Consider the following 19,173-nt stretch of genomic DNA (forward strand, 5'->3'; position numbering starts at 1 on the left):
TATCTCTATTATTTCGTATATTTAACAATTTAAACAGGAATACTTAAGTTATACTTGTAGAAAAATAAATAAAATGTTTCTTTAGCGAGATTTGAATGACTTTTATTCGAGTTTCATTCAGTCGTTCATGTTATCGTGTTTTACTTTTGAGAACAAACTAAAAACTACCTAAATGCTGGTAATTAATAAATATACCGAATTCAATGCATTTTGCTTACAATAATGAAAACATACGACATTCAGAAATAAAAAATATATTTTTGTTTTATCGCAAGGTGTATCCAAACGTATGATTTACATACTGCCAACATCACAATAATTTGACAGCTACGTTCAGAAACGATCTCATTCACTAGAGTATTTTATAAAACATTAATAAAAAAATGTAGAAAATAAATTAAATTACATTTGTTTATTTAATTTTTGTTTAGATTTAAAGCATTATTAAAATGAATGATATGAAAATTAACTATTAAATAAAAATTAAATCATACAGGATATGACAACATTTTTTACTGCAGTTCCGGCAACAATAGCCCGCCGAACTGTCAAATAACAAACATGTCGCATAGCTAACGGGTCGACGCGGTTGCTTGTTTTCTTTGCGAATTTGCACGTCGCGAACATGGCACGAGTGTTAAATATAGTGCGGACTTGTGGTTTACTAACGTATCTATTTTTCTATGTGCACGCAGTAGACAATAATGTCTCGGAACCACGGATAATTTCGTTAAAACTGGAGAGTAAAAAATGTGACAATGAAAATTGTAAATATTTAGTAAATATTAAGGGTGGCGAGTTCTTAGGGCATTATTCGTGGCGGTTGACCCCAGTGGAAGGTTCAGGGGGTGGTGATTGTGACGTCATATTCCCTGATTATGAGTTAAAGGAGATTTTTACGACGCAGTGGTTGACTAAACTTGAAATTGTGTTACCTGTTTTGGTAGATAAAAATGTATATTTTTGTGTGTATAAAAACGATGTGAAGAACAGCCCCTTTGGGGGGCGGTGGGTGCACCAGGGAGCGGAGCACTACTTGGACGTGAGGGAAGATTTGTGAGTATTTATTTATTTTTAATTATAGATATAGATATTTCGTATATTCTTTTTTTCTATTTTACTTTTAGACTTATTATAATAGTATGTATAATATATATTTATAGACTAAATAATAATATTTTAAAGTAAGACTAAAATATTGACAAATTAAAAATCGAAATTATATATAAGACAGTTAAAAAAACAGGAAAATAATAAAAAAAATGTCTATTAAATCAATACAGATGAGAACTAAATTCTTAAAATTTCTTTGTTACCCTAGGTCATGTACCTTTATTTTACTTAAATTATAAACTTACAATACTTGGTAATAATTAGATCATTTTATTGATTTTAATTGATTATACCTGATCAAGTACCTATTTATTAAATAGTACCTAGTTACTGAATAATATATTTTATGTTTGACCATTAAATGTAAAAAAAAAATGTTTTACACAACCTATGAAACTCCAGAGCTACACTAAAAAGGGGTGTAATAGGTATACCCCCTTTTTAATTGGAATAACAAAAGGGATGATGATGGGGTATGAAAAAATATTAGACACATTTTTTATTTTGTCATATAAGATAATAACACTTATCAAAGTTTAGGAGTGGGAGCTAATATGTCATTTCTACGTGATGACATTTCAAATCAATATATTTTCGAAAGTATTGTTGTTTCGTGTCCATGGGCGGCGATTGCTTATCATTAGACGAAGCGTCAGCTCGTTTACCGGCTTATATAAAAAAGCCATAAAAAAAGATAGACTCAAATAAGTAAATTATTATGTTATCAGCTTACTCACGTAACTGTTTGACAAGGAACTCGGTTAGTTTATTACTAGGTAAATTATTCAATAAATAATTTCATTATTGTGGTATAATTGACCATATAGTTTTTATAAGACCATTGATTGTGTTGTTTTAAGTATGTACTTAATATTTAATTTTAACTTGTTTTCCCTATTGAGTAAAGAGGTGTGTGTAATTATAATATACAAGAAACTAACTTGAAAGTATTTCGTTTTTACACTTAGGGCTTGTAACATAAAAATACCCACAGATGATCAAATTTGGTCTGGCCTACACCACAAACATGGTGTGCTCTGAACAATAACCATAAGGCAAAAGTCGCCCATCTAACTATAGTAGCTTAGATAACAGAGACTAAAGTTCCCTATGAAAAGGAGGACCCTCCGACCAGGCGAGGTGATCGTGTCTGGCGGGCTTTCTACCCAGCTGTCGTTCGTTATGGGATTAATTCTATCAATATTTATTCGCATTTAAACTTCATAGTTATGTGCGATGTAGGATTTAGATATCGTCCGTTGATTTGCTCGTCGATCGTCTATGTTTTACTTCTGTCATCTGTCACTTGTCTTGTATCGACAAAATAGTATTAGTTTACACCTCTATCTACTCTTTTGGCGATTAAAGGCGTTTTTTTTTTGAGGTGTAAAAAGAGATCGTGATCGAAAGGCGTGCATATACTTTTATTGAGTAAAAATCTCCATCGATACGTAGTTAGCAATAAAAAAACGAAACGACCTTGAAATGAGAATAATATTAAAATAGAGAAAACATCTTCTATCCGGTCCATTAGATTTTACTGTTGTAGGTAATAAAACTTTGTTACAGTCCAGAATATGGCATTTTTATGGCTAACAAACGAGCAAACGGATCACTTGATGGTAAGCAATCGGCGCCGCCCATGGACACCCGTAACACAGGGGGCCTACTCTAATTCAACGAACGAACGAAAAAACTTCGCAGATTGCATACTACAATTCTATTTATTGTGAACTTTCGTGAACTAAAATGAACGAATTAAATGAAGATAAATAAATAGGTTTTGATATGAAATTAAAAATGAAACGTTATTTCAAGTAATTCTATTAGTAAATCAACAAAACCTACGGCTGAAGATTAAACGAAACTTCGCATTCGAGAACCGGAGGCCTCCAGTACACTCCGAACTCCTCTTAAGAAAGGAAATGGTTCGATTAACATAACATAAAAGTGAAAAAGTTAAATTTGTACGGCTTTCTTCAATGAAAACTTGAACAATGGCGGTTAGTAGGACATTTGTAAGGCTTTAAGGGGTCGTTGTTACCTCGGAAACTCCTGTACAACTTACGTTCCGCGATATGGGGGTTTCACGTTTCACAATAACTGGTTTTTCTTTGACTTCATTCTTTACCAATAGGTGACCCGTTTACTCGTTTACCGGCTTATATCATAAAACGTTACCAAATAACGTTCACGGTGGTAATTGGTAGTTATTCCGGCTTTTCAAGCCGGAGCTCCGGTAACTTGCAGCCGTAAATGGCCACTGCTGACCAAAGCCTCTTTTTACATGGAGAATGATTGAGCATTAATCACCACGCTTGCGCAATGCGGGCTGGCGATTTCACACTTATAATTAGAAATTAAAAGCTCAGGTTTCCTCACGATGTTTTCCTTCACCGTTAGTCTGTGGTGTCTAAATAATCTTAGAAAGTACTTACATATAACTCGGAAAAAGTCACATTGGTACTTGCCGTTGGTAGGTTTCGAATCCGCACTCTCATGCATGAGAAGCGGGCGTCTTAAACCTCCGGGCCTACAGCAACACTTACCTAACCATTATAACTATTTGTTACGCAAAAAAAAGCAACCTTTACCTCATACCACCGGGGTCTTTGTTCTTCACCCACATTTCTAGGCCATTTGCGTAGTTCAGGGGGGGATGGTGGGGTTGGGTGGTGCCCCCCCATACTCTCATAACTACTATAAAAACTATGTTAATATATACTGTAACCGAATCACGACAGTCTGCCAAAATTGTGTAGGACTGACGCCAAGATATTTTGTCTGGCTTATAAATCTTACAATGTTGCTAGTTTCCTTTGAGCATGGATTTTATAAATGATTACAATATTAGTAACTGCTGATTTTATGGGCGTTGCTAATGTTAGTTTCGATTGATCATCAGTATCAACACATGAAGCTAGTACAAAGAGGAGATGCCATAATGTGATTGTGCACTGTGACAAAATAAATCGGTCATGTCCAATAGTATAAGTAAAATCGTAGAAGTAAAATCAACCAATTTTCTTTTTATTTTTATCACAATAACAAAACAGCAAAAGAGATGTGCTATGTAGCTATGGTACGAAGATGTAATAGCTAAACCGTGAAACTATGCGACCGTTTCCACTGATACTAAGCTATGTAGCTATATGAGTAAAATGTGCTATGAAGATGCGTAGCTGTGCGAGGAAGATACGCAGCTTGAGTATGCGATGTATCGATAGTAGGGAAACCATCCATAACACGCATCCTTAGAATGCACAAAAAAACATTGCTACTCGCTTGTTTTCGGATAGCCTTATACTTGATACTTTTTATATAACTAGCTGTAAGTCTTCCATAGTGTAATAAATACATTGATATGATGAGCGAACACCTTAACCTTCTGGTCACCATGAATATGTAACTAACTAGCTTTTACCCGCGGCTTCACTCACGTTAAGAAGTATCAAGTCTAACCCTTTATTCGGGGATGTCTACGTCATTTTAGTCTCAGCCCGATCGGTTTAAAATTGACAAAGCTCCATACAAACTTTCATTCCCTTATTTTATCCTAATTTTCAGCGCGATCCGTCCAGTGGTTTGGACTGTGCGTTGATAACTAGATCACTATGTCAGTCAGTCAGTATTTTCTGGAGCTGCGTGCCACTTAGCGGGGTTACCGGGGCTCCGGCTCAAAAAGCAGTTGTAGGAACGGGGTGGTTTTTAGTCAGTAAGAGTCTGACACTCCCTCTCGTCTCACCCAAGGTGAAAGAAGTCATTGGATGATTTTCCCCCCTTAAAAAAAGTTAGTCAGTATTTACGTTTCGATACTAGTTAGATTATACAAACCACACCAGGGGGCCTACTCCGGGTCTCGAATCCGAAGTTTCGTTTAATCTTCGGCCGTAGGTTTCATCGATTAACTAATAGTTAGAATTACTTGAAATAACGTTTTATTTTTAATTTCATATCAAAATTTATTTTTTTATCTTAATTTTATTCGTTCAATTTTATTCACAAAAGTACGCAAAAAATAGAATTTTACTATGCAATCTGCGAAGTTTTCTCGTTCGTTCGTTGAATTAGAGTAGGCCCCCTGTTTTCCATCCACCATCTCAATAAACCTAGTTAAATATAAGTCCCTTCATTAATTAATCATAACCAGCTATTAATACACCTATGGCTCCCCCCTCCCCCCTGGCATGGCTCCAAGACCTGCATCTCCAGTCAGCTGACACGTGCGTATTTGTATTTTAGGAGACTGCACATGTTGTTTAGAAAATACTGAAATAACTATTTTAATGACCCTGCTTTAGCACTGTTAGGTAACAGCTGTTGTTTACTGAGAAATTGGGGATCGGCTGATAATATCATTTAGGCTTTGTTTAGGTTTTTTTATCTATATTTATACTATACTAATATTATAAAGCTGAAGAGTTTGTTTGTTTGATTGTTTGTTTGTTTGTTTGTTTGTTTGAACGCGCTAATCTCCGGAACTACTGGTCCGAATTGAATAATTATTTTTGTGTTGGATAGTGCATTTATCGAGGAAGGTTATAGGCTAAAAAACATCACGCTATGATCAAAAGGAGCAGAGCAGAGCGGGTAAAACCGCGTGGAAATAGCTAGTGGTAGATATACTAGCCACCCGCCCCAGTTTCGCATGGGTACAATGGTGATATATTATGCATGTATTATACATATAAACCTTCCTCATGAATTACTCTATCTATTAAAAAAAACCGCCATCAAAATCCGTTGAGTAGTTTTAAACATTTGAACATACAAAGGGATATAGGGTCAGAGAGAGCAACTTCGTTTTATACCATATAGTGTAGTGAAGTCCTGATGTCCTGATGATCTGATGGTAAGCAATCGCTGTCGCCCATGGACACACGAAACACCAGAGGCGTTATAAGTGCGTTGTCGGCCTTTTGGGGGTTAGGAATTTAAGGGTTGTTGGGGAATCGGGGATTAGGGAGATTGGGAAGGGGATAATTGGGCCTCCGGTAACCTTACTCACACAACGCAAGCGTTGTTTCACGTCAGTTTTCTGTGAGGTCGTGGTATCACTCCGGTCGAGCCGGCCCAGCAGTGCCGAAGCTTCCAAACTTCATAGTTATGTAATATTTATTCCCAACCATTCTACCCACTCAATATTCAACAAGAGCTATTTTTGAATAGAAAAAATATCATAAAACTATAATCCAGTTCAAGAACGATCGTCTTAAACCGACAATCAAATCTGCACTTTATTGATATTGCTTTTGAAGGTCTCCCGACTGTGATGTGCGTCAATTATTACCAAAATAAATATTATAGTAGTTACTATAAAATGGGAGTAGCAATGTCGTAAATAGAATGGTATGAACTAGCAACACAAGACTGCCTCGTTGGCCGAGTGGTTGCAAATGCAACTGCCGGGCAAGGGGTCTTGGGTTCGATTCCCAGGTCGGACAAAGCGTCACTGGGCTTTTTTCAGATTTCCGAAAATTTCTCAGTGATAGCACGGAGCCTGGAATTGTGCCCAGTATATGGCAATAGGCTCACCACCTATTACATGGGACTTAGTACATTGTTCAGTGGCATTACGTGCCATAATGTGCACCTCTGCCTACCCCTTCGGGGATTAAAGGCGTGCCGATATGTATGTATGTATGTAGAATGGTATGAACTAGCAACAGTCTGGTTTCGAAAGAGTGCTTGAATAATCTCAACCGTCAATAGAAATAGTAGACAATAATAAAGCAATCACATAGTTATCAGGTCATATAGTTTCACAGCTTAGCTATTACATCCTCGCAGCAAAGCTATATAGCACATCTCTGGTGTTAAAACACTCTTAATTTGCCACTTTCTGAGCGCCTATAGTTAACCTATCTACACTTTTAGTATAACTAGCAAACCCAGCAAACTTCGTTTCGCCACCTGCTCTTTTCTTGTTTTTTTTTTTTTAATTTTCTTTGCTATAAACAAACCCGTTACCTTTCCATCGAATGCAAAACCGTGGAAATCGGTTCGTGCGATCTGGAGTTATAGCGTCAGGAAGGAAAACCCGACTTATTTTTATATAATAGATTATAGCAAATTGAATAACAAGGGCACGGACTCGAGTCCGTGGAGATTAAACTATATTAAATAAAAAAAAACCTATCTACACATTTTTACTATAGCAACTATGTATGTAGTTGCTTTATTATTGTCTACTACAAAGTTGCTTTATTATTGTCTATGCTAGCTATGCTACGAAGATGTAAAAGCTAAGCTGTAAAACTATGTGACCGTTTCGACTGATACTAAGCAATGTAGCTGTGGAAGGAAGATGCGCAGCTCGAGTATACAATATATCGATAGTAGGGAAGCTATCCGTAACACGCATCTTTCTATGTAAAAAAAAACATTAGGTACTAGTTTAGCTGAGTCCGTTTCCATTAGTGCTAAGCTATGTGTACCAATGAATATGATTGGTGGAAGCCAAACGCATCCACAGCAACGTAGCACAGCAAAAAGCACCCTAATGTTCATTCCTTCTCCGTGAGAGAAGAGGCTTTTGCTCTGCATTGGACTTATCACTAGGCTGAGAATGATAATGTACGGAGCTTAGAAAATAATTATTTTTAACCATATTTAACATTGTGGAATCCATTAAAGTAGTTCCAGTAACTACAAGAAATACTAGTTATCTTTATGCAGAGACTATTATGTCGAGGAAAATAGTCAGTTACTGCAATTTACAACATTGTAGATTGACTGCAGGTGGACGAGGCGATACGCTTGATTGTAAAATGCAATAATTATCACGTTGCGATGTTAGATAATGCATTTTGCAGCTATGTATTTATTTTAAACTAGTCAACATTCTTGTCACCGCCTTAGTCAGGGTGCTTTTTCACTAGAGATGTGCTATGTAACTAAGCATGGAATTCAAAGGATAAATACACACTGGAATAGGGTAAATAGATGTTAGAATATTTTGCCAACATTTATTCACCCCTCTTTTGTATCTATGCACCCCGTTTGACGATAATAGCTAAGCTGTGAAACTATGTGACCGTTTCTATTGATATTAAGTTGCTATGAAGATTCGTCGCCGCGAAGTAGCTGTGTAAGGAAGATGCGTAGCCTGAAGTAAGCGAGGGAAGCTATCCGTAGCATCTATAAAAAACATGACTTAGCTGAGTCCGTTTCCACCAGTGCTAAGCTATGTGTACCAATGAATATGATTGATGGAAGCCAAACGCATCCATAGTAACGTAGCATAGCACATCTCTGGTGGAAAAAGTACCCATAGGAGTCTTTTTTGATAGCGTGAAATAAAAAACAAAATGTCGAGCTGTCTTGGTTAACTATAGGAATAGTTATCTCAATAAAAAGCATCCTAAAAACGAACTAGTAAATTTTCCAATAAGTAAAAGATTAATTTTAGTACCTTCGAACACTCGTGCATGAAAAGCGGGATTGTATTGTTAGTGGAAATTAAAATGACGTTACAAATAAGTAGTAATAGTAGTAGCAATGTCGTAAATAGAACACTTAATGTGAACTAGCAACACAGTTTTTTTTATGAAATAGAGCAGACGGGTCACCTGATGGTAAGCGATCAATACCGCCCATGGACACCCACAACACCAGAGCAGTCACAGGTCCGTTACCGGCATTTTTAAAAAGGACTACGCTCTTTTCTTGAAGGTTTGAAGGTCGTAGTTATCGGTTCGGAAATACTGCCGACGACGGCTCATTCCACTGTTTTGTTGTGCGAGTCAGAAAGTTTCGTGACTAGTAAATTAAAATGACGTAACAACTAAGTAAGTTCATCGCTAAAATAAAACCGAAAACTAATAACTGATGACACCACTATTACCACGAAGCGGTTAAATAAACTTAATTCAATTATGGTTTTACTTAAAATACCGATAATTCTATGAGTAATAAAATATGATAACACAATACTTCACGCCCTTACCCAACTTGCTTGAGATGAGGAATAATGACTAATAATAATTTAATTGAGATGACAAATTATTTGAGGTTTCCTTGAATTGAGAAACTTATAACTAAAATCATCATCGTTGTCATAATAGCTATAACTGTATTGGGAGAGTTTGGTTCGGCACTGCACTCGACTAGAGTAATACCACGGCCTCACAGAAAATCGAAAAAGAACGCTTCAAAGTCAAAAAGTCTAAAGTACATATTTATTTCAAATAGATTACGAAGGCACTTTTGAACGTCAAATTTGTTAATTCTGACTTCATCATCATCAACAGCCTATAAGTGTCAACTGCTATGCAAAGGCATCTTCTCAAACGGAAAAGAGGCATTAATCACCACACTTGCTTCAAACTTATAAATAATTAGAAATTAAAAGCTGGAGGAAACCTCGCATGCTGTTTTTCTACACCGTTTGTCAGTAGTGTCTAAATAATCTAAGAATATACATATTACTCGGAAAAAGGCACATTGGTACTTGCCGTTGGTGGGTTTTGAACCCGTACCCGCGAAACCTACCAACAGCAAGTACCATTCTGACTTATTACCTTACCAAGAGTCATTTTAGAGCGGTTTCAGCGGCTCGAATTTGATTGTCGGTTTAGCAAAAAAAATATATTTTGAATTAGAATATTCAACATGGCACTAGATATTCCTCATTTATTAATCTGACACGCTCGAGTAACTACCGAAATCCTCATAGCGACGGGTACTTATCTTAATGGGATAATACGTGGAAATACTGCTTATGTCTTTACTTGATATCGGGAAGGTCGGATCGGCGCTTCTTATGTTTTATTTAGGTTTAGGTAACATATAGTCAGGCAATAACGGAACGTATCACCTGGTGTTTTGTTTGTGCCCGATTCCATAAAAAAAAACTCGAATACAAGTCTAGATGGAATGTAGAGTATTTTAAGAAAGAAAAATAAGTAACTAACTACATAGTTATGAAACTATTCGTAAGTATTACTGAATGGAGTATGTTTTCACTTTACCACCCAGTCGACCGGCACGCGTTTCATTATATCAGTGACGTCGGTTCAAGTTTAATGTACGAGTAGTTATTTGGATCGTGAACATAACTAAGTAAGTGCTGAATATTTCAGTCGTCTGAAATATGTCGCTAGCTGTATGTAAGACCAGATGGGGCTCAGTAGGGCTGATGCCCTATCCGGAGCTGAGGACAACTTAAAAGGTTACCGCGGTTACGGTTCAAAGCAGGAGAAGGAACGGGGTGGTTTATAGTCAGTAACGCCCGAATACTGAAATGCTACTCAAAGTGGTAACTACTTAAATCTCGTGCTATCTCTGTCATCTATACTATCTATACTAATATTATAAAGCTGAAGAGTTTGTTTGTTTGTTTGTTTGAACGCGCTAATATCCGGAACTACTGGTCCGAATTGAATAATTATTTTTGTGTTGGATAGTACATTTATCGAGGAAGGCTATAGGCTATAAAACATCACACTGTGACCAATAGGAGCCGAGCAGAGCGGGTGAAACCGCGCGGCAGTAGCTAGTTTACAAATAATTTGTAGGGACAGAACTATATTATTTGAGAGCGGGTTAAAATTAAGTGACGTTTGAGTATTTGACTATAACATTCTGACACTCCCTCTCGCCTCACCCAAGGCGGGAGAAGTCATTTGATGATCCTCCCGCAAAAAGAGCCTTTCGTTTCCAACCTCGTGATTGCTAGTCTCTGGTGGAAAAACACCCTTAAACAACTAGAAAGGGAAAGCAAATTTACTATTACCGATCTATAGTTAATCTCCATTCAATTCATTCAAGCCATTATAATGGCTCCTAGTCACGACACCTCTACTGTAAGTTAGTGAAGAGTTGGTTGTTTTAGGTGTCCCACCAGGTCAAGGTTGGGTCAACGCTGCCTTTTGTAGTAGCTACGTCGAAGTACCAGAATGTAAAGAATTGGGATCATAAAATGTAGATTAAGGAATAGAGGGAATAATAATATAGAAACTGTTATAGGTGGGGTAATTTTCACAGATAATATATTAAAAACATTTGAATGGGGCTTATGTCAAAATTCGAAACAATATTTGCGGATCACGCACAGTTGCTCGTTGTACGAATCCAAACCGCTACACGTTACAGCGCAGTCTTCTAGTTATTATTCTGTTACTCTGTCTAATTATGAAATTATTTTACCAAAATGTGCGCATATCAATATGGGTTTTTGTGGTAAATGTGGGCGCATTGTAGACGGATCACCTGATAAAAAGCGATCAGTGTCGCTCATGGACACTCGCAACACCAGAGTCGTTACTAGTGCGTTACACCGGTTTCAGAGGATTTAACCTCTTGTTTGTGGGGTATATGAGACAATTAAAAACACATTGTGTCTCGTAGTACTCATAGTATGCCGGGAGCGTAGATCTGCGCTCCCGGCATACTATGGGTTAAGTGACGATTGGCCCTCTGGTAAACGGCGAAACACACCGCAAACATTGTTCCACGCCGGTTTCCTATGAGACCGTGATGGTATCATTCCGGTCAGGCTGGTCCATTCGTGCCGAAGCATAGCTTGCCCTTCATTAGGTTGCTTTTCCACCAGAGATGTGCTATGTAGCTATGCTACGAAGATGTAATGTGTGAATCTAACTAGTTATATGACCGTTTCCACTGATACTAAGCTATGTAGCTGTTCGAGGAAGATGCGCGATGCATCGATAGTAGGGAAACTATCCATACTTAGCACGCATCTTTCCATATAAAACATAGTTAATCTGACTCCTTTTCCACCAATGCTAAGCTATGTTGAATATTATGATTGGTGGAAGCCAAACGCATCCACAGCAACGTAGCACAGCACATCTCAGGCGGAAAAACACCCTTTTACATTTACATTCACCGTAAAATAAACAATCATTTTACGTCTAATCTACAAATAGGTATTAAAAATAAACCTGTCATTCATATAGGACAAGTTCGCAGTGACGTCAGACCACATGGTCAGTGTTTATATTTATGTACTAGAATACTAGACTAGACAAACAAACAGGTCTAGGTAGACTGTATTGCATGTCTATGCGTCGCGTGCGAACATGCACTTACGATGTCTGGGTAGAGAAAATTTTAACCTACGTACGACGCAATTTTAATGGGATGAGCCGGTAAACGAGTTGACGGATCACCTGATGGTAATTGGAGCCGGCCTTGGACACCCGAAACTCCAGAGGCGGAACAAGTGCGTTGCCGGTAAATTTGGAGGTTAGGAATTTAAGCGTTGTTGGGGAATCGGGGATTAGCAAGATTGGGAGGGACTCTTAATTGAGCCTCCGGTAACCTCACTCATACAACGAAACACAACGCAAGCGTTTTTTACGTCAGTGTACTGTGAGGCCGTGGCACAGTGTTTTAGAAACCCTTGGGGGAGGACATTTTTAGCTAATAGCGTATATCGATGTAGTTAGTCCTAATAACACAAATTGCAAAAGAAACCCCATGTCAATTATTTTTAGTTTTGGAGAAAAAAAATACTAAAGTTGCTAATTCGGAGTGTGGTTTAAATAGGATTTTTTTTTAATTTTTCTTTTATCTTTAAAATAAAGAGCAAAATTTGATATCCGGATTTTATCACATATATTTATGTGTTATTCAAGCTTTACAACACGAATGAATTGTAACTAGGTACAAAGATATTTGCAAAAAATCCAATTTTAGTTTCTATTTTTTATTTTTTTATTGACATAGTTTCCGCACGAAATCTTCATGGCAAATGATAGTTAGCCTTTTGCACTATGTACTTAAGTAAAATCAGCCACATAATCCGTGGTAATACAAAATTTAGCTAAAAATGTCCTCCCCTAAGGGTTTCTAAAACACTGTGCGTGGTATCACTCCGGTCAATCCGAACCATTCGTGCCGAAGCATGGCTCCCCCACACTTTTAATTTGACCCTTCTTCAATATATCGCTAATCTGGTCTGTATTATCCGTCTAAAGCGCCCTCTACCGACGGTCCCACTCATATTCGCCCTGTATATTTCTTTCGTAAATCTGCATCCATCCATTCCCGTGCGAACGGCGCGTCGTGTTCTACGCGCGCCTCAGAGCGATCAGACCACCACAGATGGGGCCCAGTAGGGCTGATGTCTGATCCGGAGCTGCGGACTGCCTAGCGGGCGTACCGAGGTTCCGGCTCGACAAGCAGGAGTAGGTTTTTAGTCAGTAAGAGTCTGATACTCTCTTTCGCCTGCCCAGGGTGGGAGAAGTCATTGAAAGATTTTCCCCGCTCAAAAAAAAATCGTTAAACATTCCCTTTTCAATCCTTGTCACTACATCTCTGCTGTACCGCCTTATAACTAAACTGATTCCCTTTAAAACGTTATCCAAATAGAACACTAGCCCTTTGGCTACCTAGCTATTTTTAAATGGCCTTCTGATTCTAACCATTCGTTTAGTTTTATGCCATTAACGACTTTGTTTCTGCACATGTAAGGTGGATTTCTGATCATCTATCTATTTGCTCGTACTAAAAGTGAAAATTTGACACTTGACTGATTTAGTTATCATTGTGAACTTTGTTTCAATAGGTTTAAGGTCGGTTTTTGATCAAATGTGGTTTCTAAAAAAATTTTTTTATAATTTTTCACAATATCAACTTTATTTCAATAAGGGTAAGGTTAATTTTTGATCGTCGTTTGCTTTGTCTCTCAAATGCGATCCATCCAGAGTATGATATGTTGTAATGCGTTGATATTACTGGAATGTATGTAATGGGTAAGTGGTCGTGATGATGTATGTATGTTTGTTGCGAGTTATGTTACAATGTTTTGATTGTTATTTCTTGGTAACAGTAGGAGGATTTTCGCAAAGGAGATTGTCTAACTAACTATAAAGTAGGAAAGCCATGCTACGGCACTGCTGGGCCGGCTCGATCGGAGTGATACCACGGCCTCACAGAAAACTGAGGTGAAACAACGCTTGCGTTGTGTGAGTGAGGTTACCGAAGGCTCAATTCCGAGACCCAATTACCGCCCTTCCCAATCTTCCTAATTCCGATTGTAAAATACATACTCATGAGTACACATATACTAGCGCCCATTGCATCCGTATTGCATGGATATTGATTGCACTAAATGGTATTTGAGCTTGGCTCTGAATGCTATTGTAATAGCTACGATTAGGGTTGTATAGTTTTAACAATCAATACGTAATTATTGGATTGCAATTGCACTGATATTGAGATGGTATTCTAGAGTAAGCACCCTGTTTTAAAAAATATAATATATCCAGCAGAAACAATACGGTAGATGATATTTATTTATTTTAATGTCCATCTTGTAGATTATTTTAAAACATTAGACAAATACTTTCGAAGATACATTGATTTAAAATATCGCGTAACGCCATTTCTAGCTCCTAAAGTTTGATTCGTTTTATGACAAAATAAAAAAATACGTGTCTAATTTACTATCATTACCTAACTGACGGACTAAATAGATTTTTAATTTTCATACCCCGTCATCATCCATTTTGTTGAAATTACATTGACACCGGTTTCAAGAGTAAGCACTCTCTTCTAAAAAATGTCCAGGAGAAACAACAGTCTTTATGAAAATCGCTCCCCTGCTTGTTTTAGTAGTTATGCAATACTCGTTATACTATTGGTGTGACAAGACCAGTCACTTTGTGTCGACACTAACTGACGTAAAATATATAACATAGTACATATTATATGTATAACGACAGGGTGTGGCGTTGTGTATAAACACGCTGTGTCGTGTGTCGGGGGTAAAAATAATATATATGTAGTCGAGTATTCCTTTTTTTTTACCCCATCAGTATTTTTATAACTTACTGGGGGCGTCTCAATTTCATGCGTATGCATGACAATGATTTCAGAAGTTCAATAAAAACATTCCAATAATTTTATTTTATTCCTTGATAAAATTGGAAATGCCCAAAAGAAACTCACTTTTCACTAGTCATGTTATGATATCATCATCAGCCGAGAGACGTCCACTGCTGAACGAAGGCCTCTCCCTGTTATGATATAAGTGATATCAAAAGTTCGATACAGTCCAATAACTTTTTTTTTAAGGGGAGAAAATTGTAATTGGGCCATCCGGTAACGAAACACAACGCAATCGTTGTTTCACGTCGGTTTTCTGTAAGGCCGTGGTATCACTCCGGTCGAGGCGGCCCATTCGTGCCGAAGCATGGCTTTTCCACACTTACCTGCGAGAAAAGTAGCAATATTGTATGTACCTACCGTATATAAAATGCAAATTAAATATATATGTTATACTAACAACACACTTCTCTTTTGCCCACAGAAACTCAAAACCTACAACAGAAACAAAACAAACCTCACAATGGGTAGATATGACCCACGACACAGATGTAAACCACCTCAAGAAGACTCCAGAATTAACAAGAGAAGAAAGAGAGAACATAGAAGTTTTATACCACAACAAATATGTGCCTTTATCCGAAATGGAAGACACGAAAAGAGTAGAATTGGACAGAGATGAAGAAAGAGCTTTCGACGACAATTCTATTGAGAGATTTAAAAGAGAAGCTAAGAGTCCGACTACGCAACGTCCTCCAGAAGTGTCCAGAACTTCTCCAGAAGATGTGAGCAGGAAAGAGAGGGATGTGACGGTACCTGTCTCCGATTTTGTCAGCGTTAGGGGTGATCCTTCCGTTGTTAACATTGAAGGTTTAAGGATTGAGAATTCTGACAAGGATCCGAAGATCATTGAGGATGGTATACCGAGTGTGTTGGCTGATTCGAGGGTTACTTTAAGGTTAGTGGGTTTTTATAGCTTTTTTGGTGTGTTGGAAAGGAATTATTAGCAGTCTATATGCAGCTGGATGCTGTTACTTAATGCGTCGTCTTGCGTGAGCGATCTAGATGCGAATACGATGCGGTGCGTCGCGAAAGCCTACTCCGGTTCTCGAATCCGAAGTTTCGTTTAATCTTCGGCCGTAGGTTATGTTGATTTCGGAGCTGCGGACTACCTCGGAGCTGCGGACTACCTAGCGGGTTTACCGCCTCGCCCAAGGCGGGAGAAGTCATTGGACGATTTTCCCCCTTCCAAAAAAAAAATAATTTACTAATAGAATTAACTACTTAAAATAACGTTTTATTTTTAATTTCATATCGAAACCTATTTATTTATCTTCATTTCATTCGTTCATTTTTGTTCACGAAAGTTCGCAATAAATAGAATTGTAGTATGCAATCTGTGAAGTTTTTTCTTTCGTTCGTTGAATTAGAGTAGGCCCCCTGGTCTACGTCACCAACCGCACGTGGGATGCGGTGCGACGCGTCACGAACACGATATTTGCGCGGCTAGATAATTTCGCGCAAACTTGATGCGATGCCATTACATTTTTGTTTATAATGTCGGAAACAGAAACACAACGAAACGATTCACATGCATCACTACTATTCACAGTAACGATGGAGTTTCTTGCTCGTTCTTCTCCATTCGAAGCTACACATTGGAACGAGCACCTAGCTTCACTGACAGACAGACTGACGGATAATTCAATTTGACGTTTCAAAAGTGCCTAATTTAGGATTAATTGAAATAAATGCTTTGACTTTGCACGTAGAACTTAGCCGCCGCGTCACACCGCATCGCGTGTCACCGCACCGTTTCTCGTTCGCTACGAAATCGCCCACACAGGACGTCACATATTCACTATTGTAACTCATCGCAACGCGATTTTCACTACTTTGGTGTTGCGGGTGTCCATAGGCGGTTTGACTTCTTTTCCATAAAAACCATCATTATTCCGGATCTGAATCACATTTATGGAGTAAGCCAGCTTAGAATCAGTGGACACGGTCACATAGTTTCACAGCTGCAGATGTAATAGCTAACTATTACATCTTCATACCATAGCTACATAGCACATCTCTGAAAAGCACCCTTATCAATTTCTTTAGCAAACGAAAACCATGATACACATACATATATCTACTAATAATACCCCAATCTTTGACCCCGATTCTGTCCTCCCACTCAGGGTGAAACCAAACGAGCCTAATTTTATGAGTTGTGAGTCGCGAAATTTCTGCTGCATTCGGTTTCATACAAAAATGCAGTTTGTACGACACGACGACATAAAATGAGTTGTGTGACCGACTCACGCGCATAAACTCGACCGAATTTCTGTCGCGGCGAGCGAGGCGCTGCGGAGAGCGATTTTCATTATTTTCAATGTCTGGCAGCTCAACAGAAATTCAGTTGAACGTAAAATAAGCGACTCACAACTCATATAATTAGGGCTGATGCCTGATCCGGAGCTGCAGACTACCTAGCGGGTTTACCGGGGCTCCGGCTCGAAAAGCAGGAGAAGGAACGGGGTGGTTTTTAGTCAGTAAGAGTCTGACACTCCCTCTGGCCTCGCCCAAGGCGGGAGAAGTCATTGGATGATTTTCCACCCTCAAAAAAAAAAAAACTCATAATTACGCTCGTTTGGCTTCACCCTAATGTTTCCCCGATCTTTGACCCCAGTTTATGTGTGTCACAGGAAATCTTAAAAAGAATATTATGACAGACGGACAGACAGACGGCGCCATATTGTCTAATAAATGGCTGGCAGATGACGCAACGACTTGTCTACGTCTAGTCTTAGAGCAAACAAGTTAGGGATTATTGATTTTGTTCCTCTTCCCAGTAGTTTTAGATTCTTATCTTGCGGCCAGTTTCAATAACCACCTTATCCCGTCTCAAGTTTAATGTAATAATAACCTACTTAAATTTTTACATTTTTGTATGGAAATTACTTCAACGATTTCAACCTATAAGTGACCAGTACTGATCAATGGCCTCTTCTCGCACGGAGAAGGTTTGAGCATTAATCACCACGCTTGCTCAATGCGGGTTGACGATTTCAAACTAATTATTAGAAATTATAAGCCCTGGTTTTCTCACCGTTTTTCAGTGGTGTCTAAATAATCTTAAAATGTACATATAACGCGGAAAAAGTCACATTGGTACTTTCCGTTGGTAGGTTCCGAATCAGCCTCATGTATGAGAAGCGGACGTCTTAAACCTCCGGGCCACCACGACATAACATCACCATACTAACTATGTACGTGCTTAATACAAAATATGGAATTTACTTACCTATGACATAACTATCGCAAAGGAATGTAAGAATTTGTTTTTATCAGCATCAACCTAGATATTTGCCTAAGGTCAAGGCTACATAGGCAGACTGTATTTTTTGCCTAATTCTTTATAATAAAATTAGTCTGTTGCGCCTTGTTCTATGTTTAACAGTATGTCTATAATGGCAACCTAGTGCTTGTATACTTATACTTACTATTATATAAAGCGTTTGTTTGTTTGAACACGCTAATTTCCGGAACTAAGTGGGGGAAGACATGCTTCGGCACTGCTGGGCTGACTTGATCGGGGTAATACCACGGCCTTACAGAAAACCTACGTGAAACAACTTGCGCTGTCTTTCGTTGTGTGAGCGAGGTTACCGGAGGCCCAATTACCCTCCACCCCAATTCCCGATTCCCCAATAACCCTTGAAATTCCTAACCCCTAAAAGGCCGGCAACGTACTTGTGGTCACGCCTCTGATGTTTCAAGTGTCGATGGGCGGCGCTAATCGCTTACCATCAGGTGAAGCGTCTCGTTTACCGGCTTATTCCATAAGAAAATATATTATTCCAGGTTCCGTGCTACTACTAAGTAATTTTTCGAAATACCGAAAAAAGCTCAGTAATACTTTTTCCGAGGGAGTCGAACCTGATACCCTGTACCCGGCAGTCGCAATTTCGACCACTCGACCAACGAGTCCGGCAAGGCAACCACCGATTAAATCATTTGCTGACAATAGAGCGCCCTATTTGTGTGTCATTGTTACGGTATTGCGTTCTTGGCCATTCTGTATTGTCTAGAAGGCCTTTGCTGCATCAGTGGCCGCCTTTACAAAGATGCATTTAAAAAAATATAACTGTCTTGTTGGTTCGTTGGTTGCAAGTGCGACTGCTAAACAATATGCTAAGCACTTCCATCCCCATCATAAAGAAGGTTGGCAGGCCACAACTGTGCGCTTCTCACGAAACTTTCTGCCTCGCA

The 19,173-nt window shown here is 38.5% G+C and overlaps 2 protein-coding genes and 1 long non-coding RNA gene across 3 annotated transcripts in view; 2 read left to right on the forward strand and 1 right to left on the reverse strand.

The window, feature by feature from the left end:
• LOC118278646 (Kv channel-interacting protein 1) overlaps positions 1-19,173 on the forward strand; it is a 173,650-nt gene that overhangs the window by 124,121 nt on the left and 30,356 nt on the right. The window lies entirely within an intron of this gene.
• LOC126912307 (uncharacterized) overlaps positions 1-19,173 on the reverse strand; it is a 77,157-nt gene that overhangs the window by 28,902 nt on the left and 29,082 nt on the right. The gene's annotated exons all lie outside the window — the stretch shown is intronic.
• Positions 546-19,173, forward strand: part of LOC118278727 (unextended protein) — a 46,599-nt gene continuing 27,971 nt past the window's right edge. The window contains 2 exon segments of the mRNA XM_050703900.1: positions 546-1,056; positions 15,395-15,868. Coding sequence (XP_050559857.1) covers positions 626-1,056; positions 15,395-15,868 — 905 coding nt within the window. The 5' untranslated portion in view covers positions 546-625.

The sequence above is a fragment of the Spodoptera frugiperda genome, chromosome 24, assembly GCF_023101765.2.
Source record: "Spodoptera frugiperda isolate SF20-4 chromosome 24, AGI-APGP_CSIRO_Sfru_2.0, whole genome shotgun sequence".
NCBI classification, from domain to species: Eukaryota; Metazoa; Arthropoda; class Insecta; order Lepidoptera; family Noctuidae; genus Spodoptera; species Spodoptera frugiperda.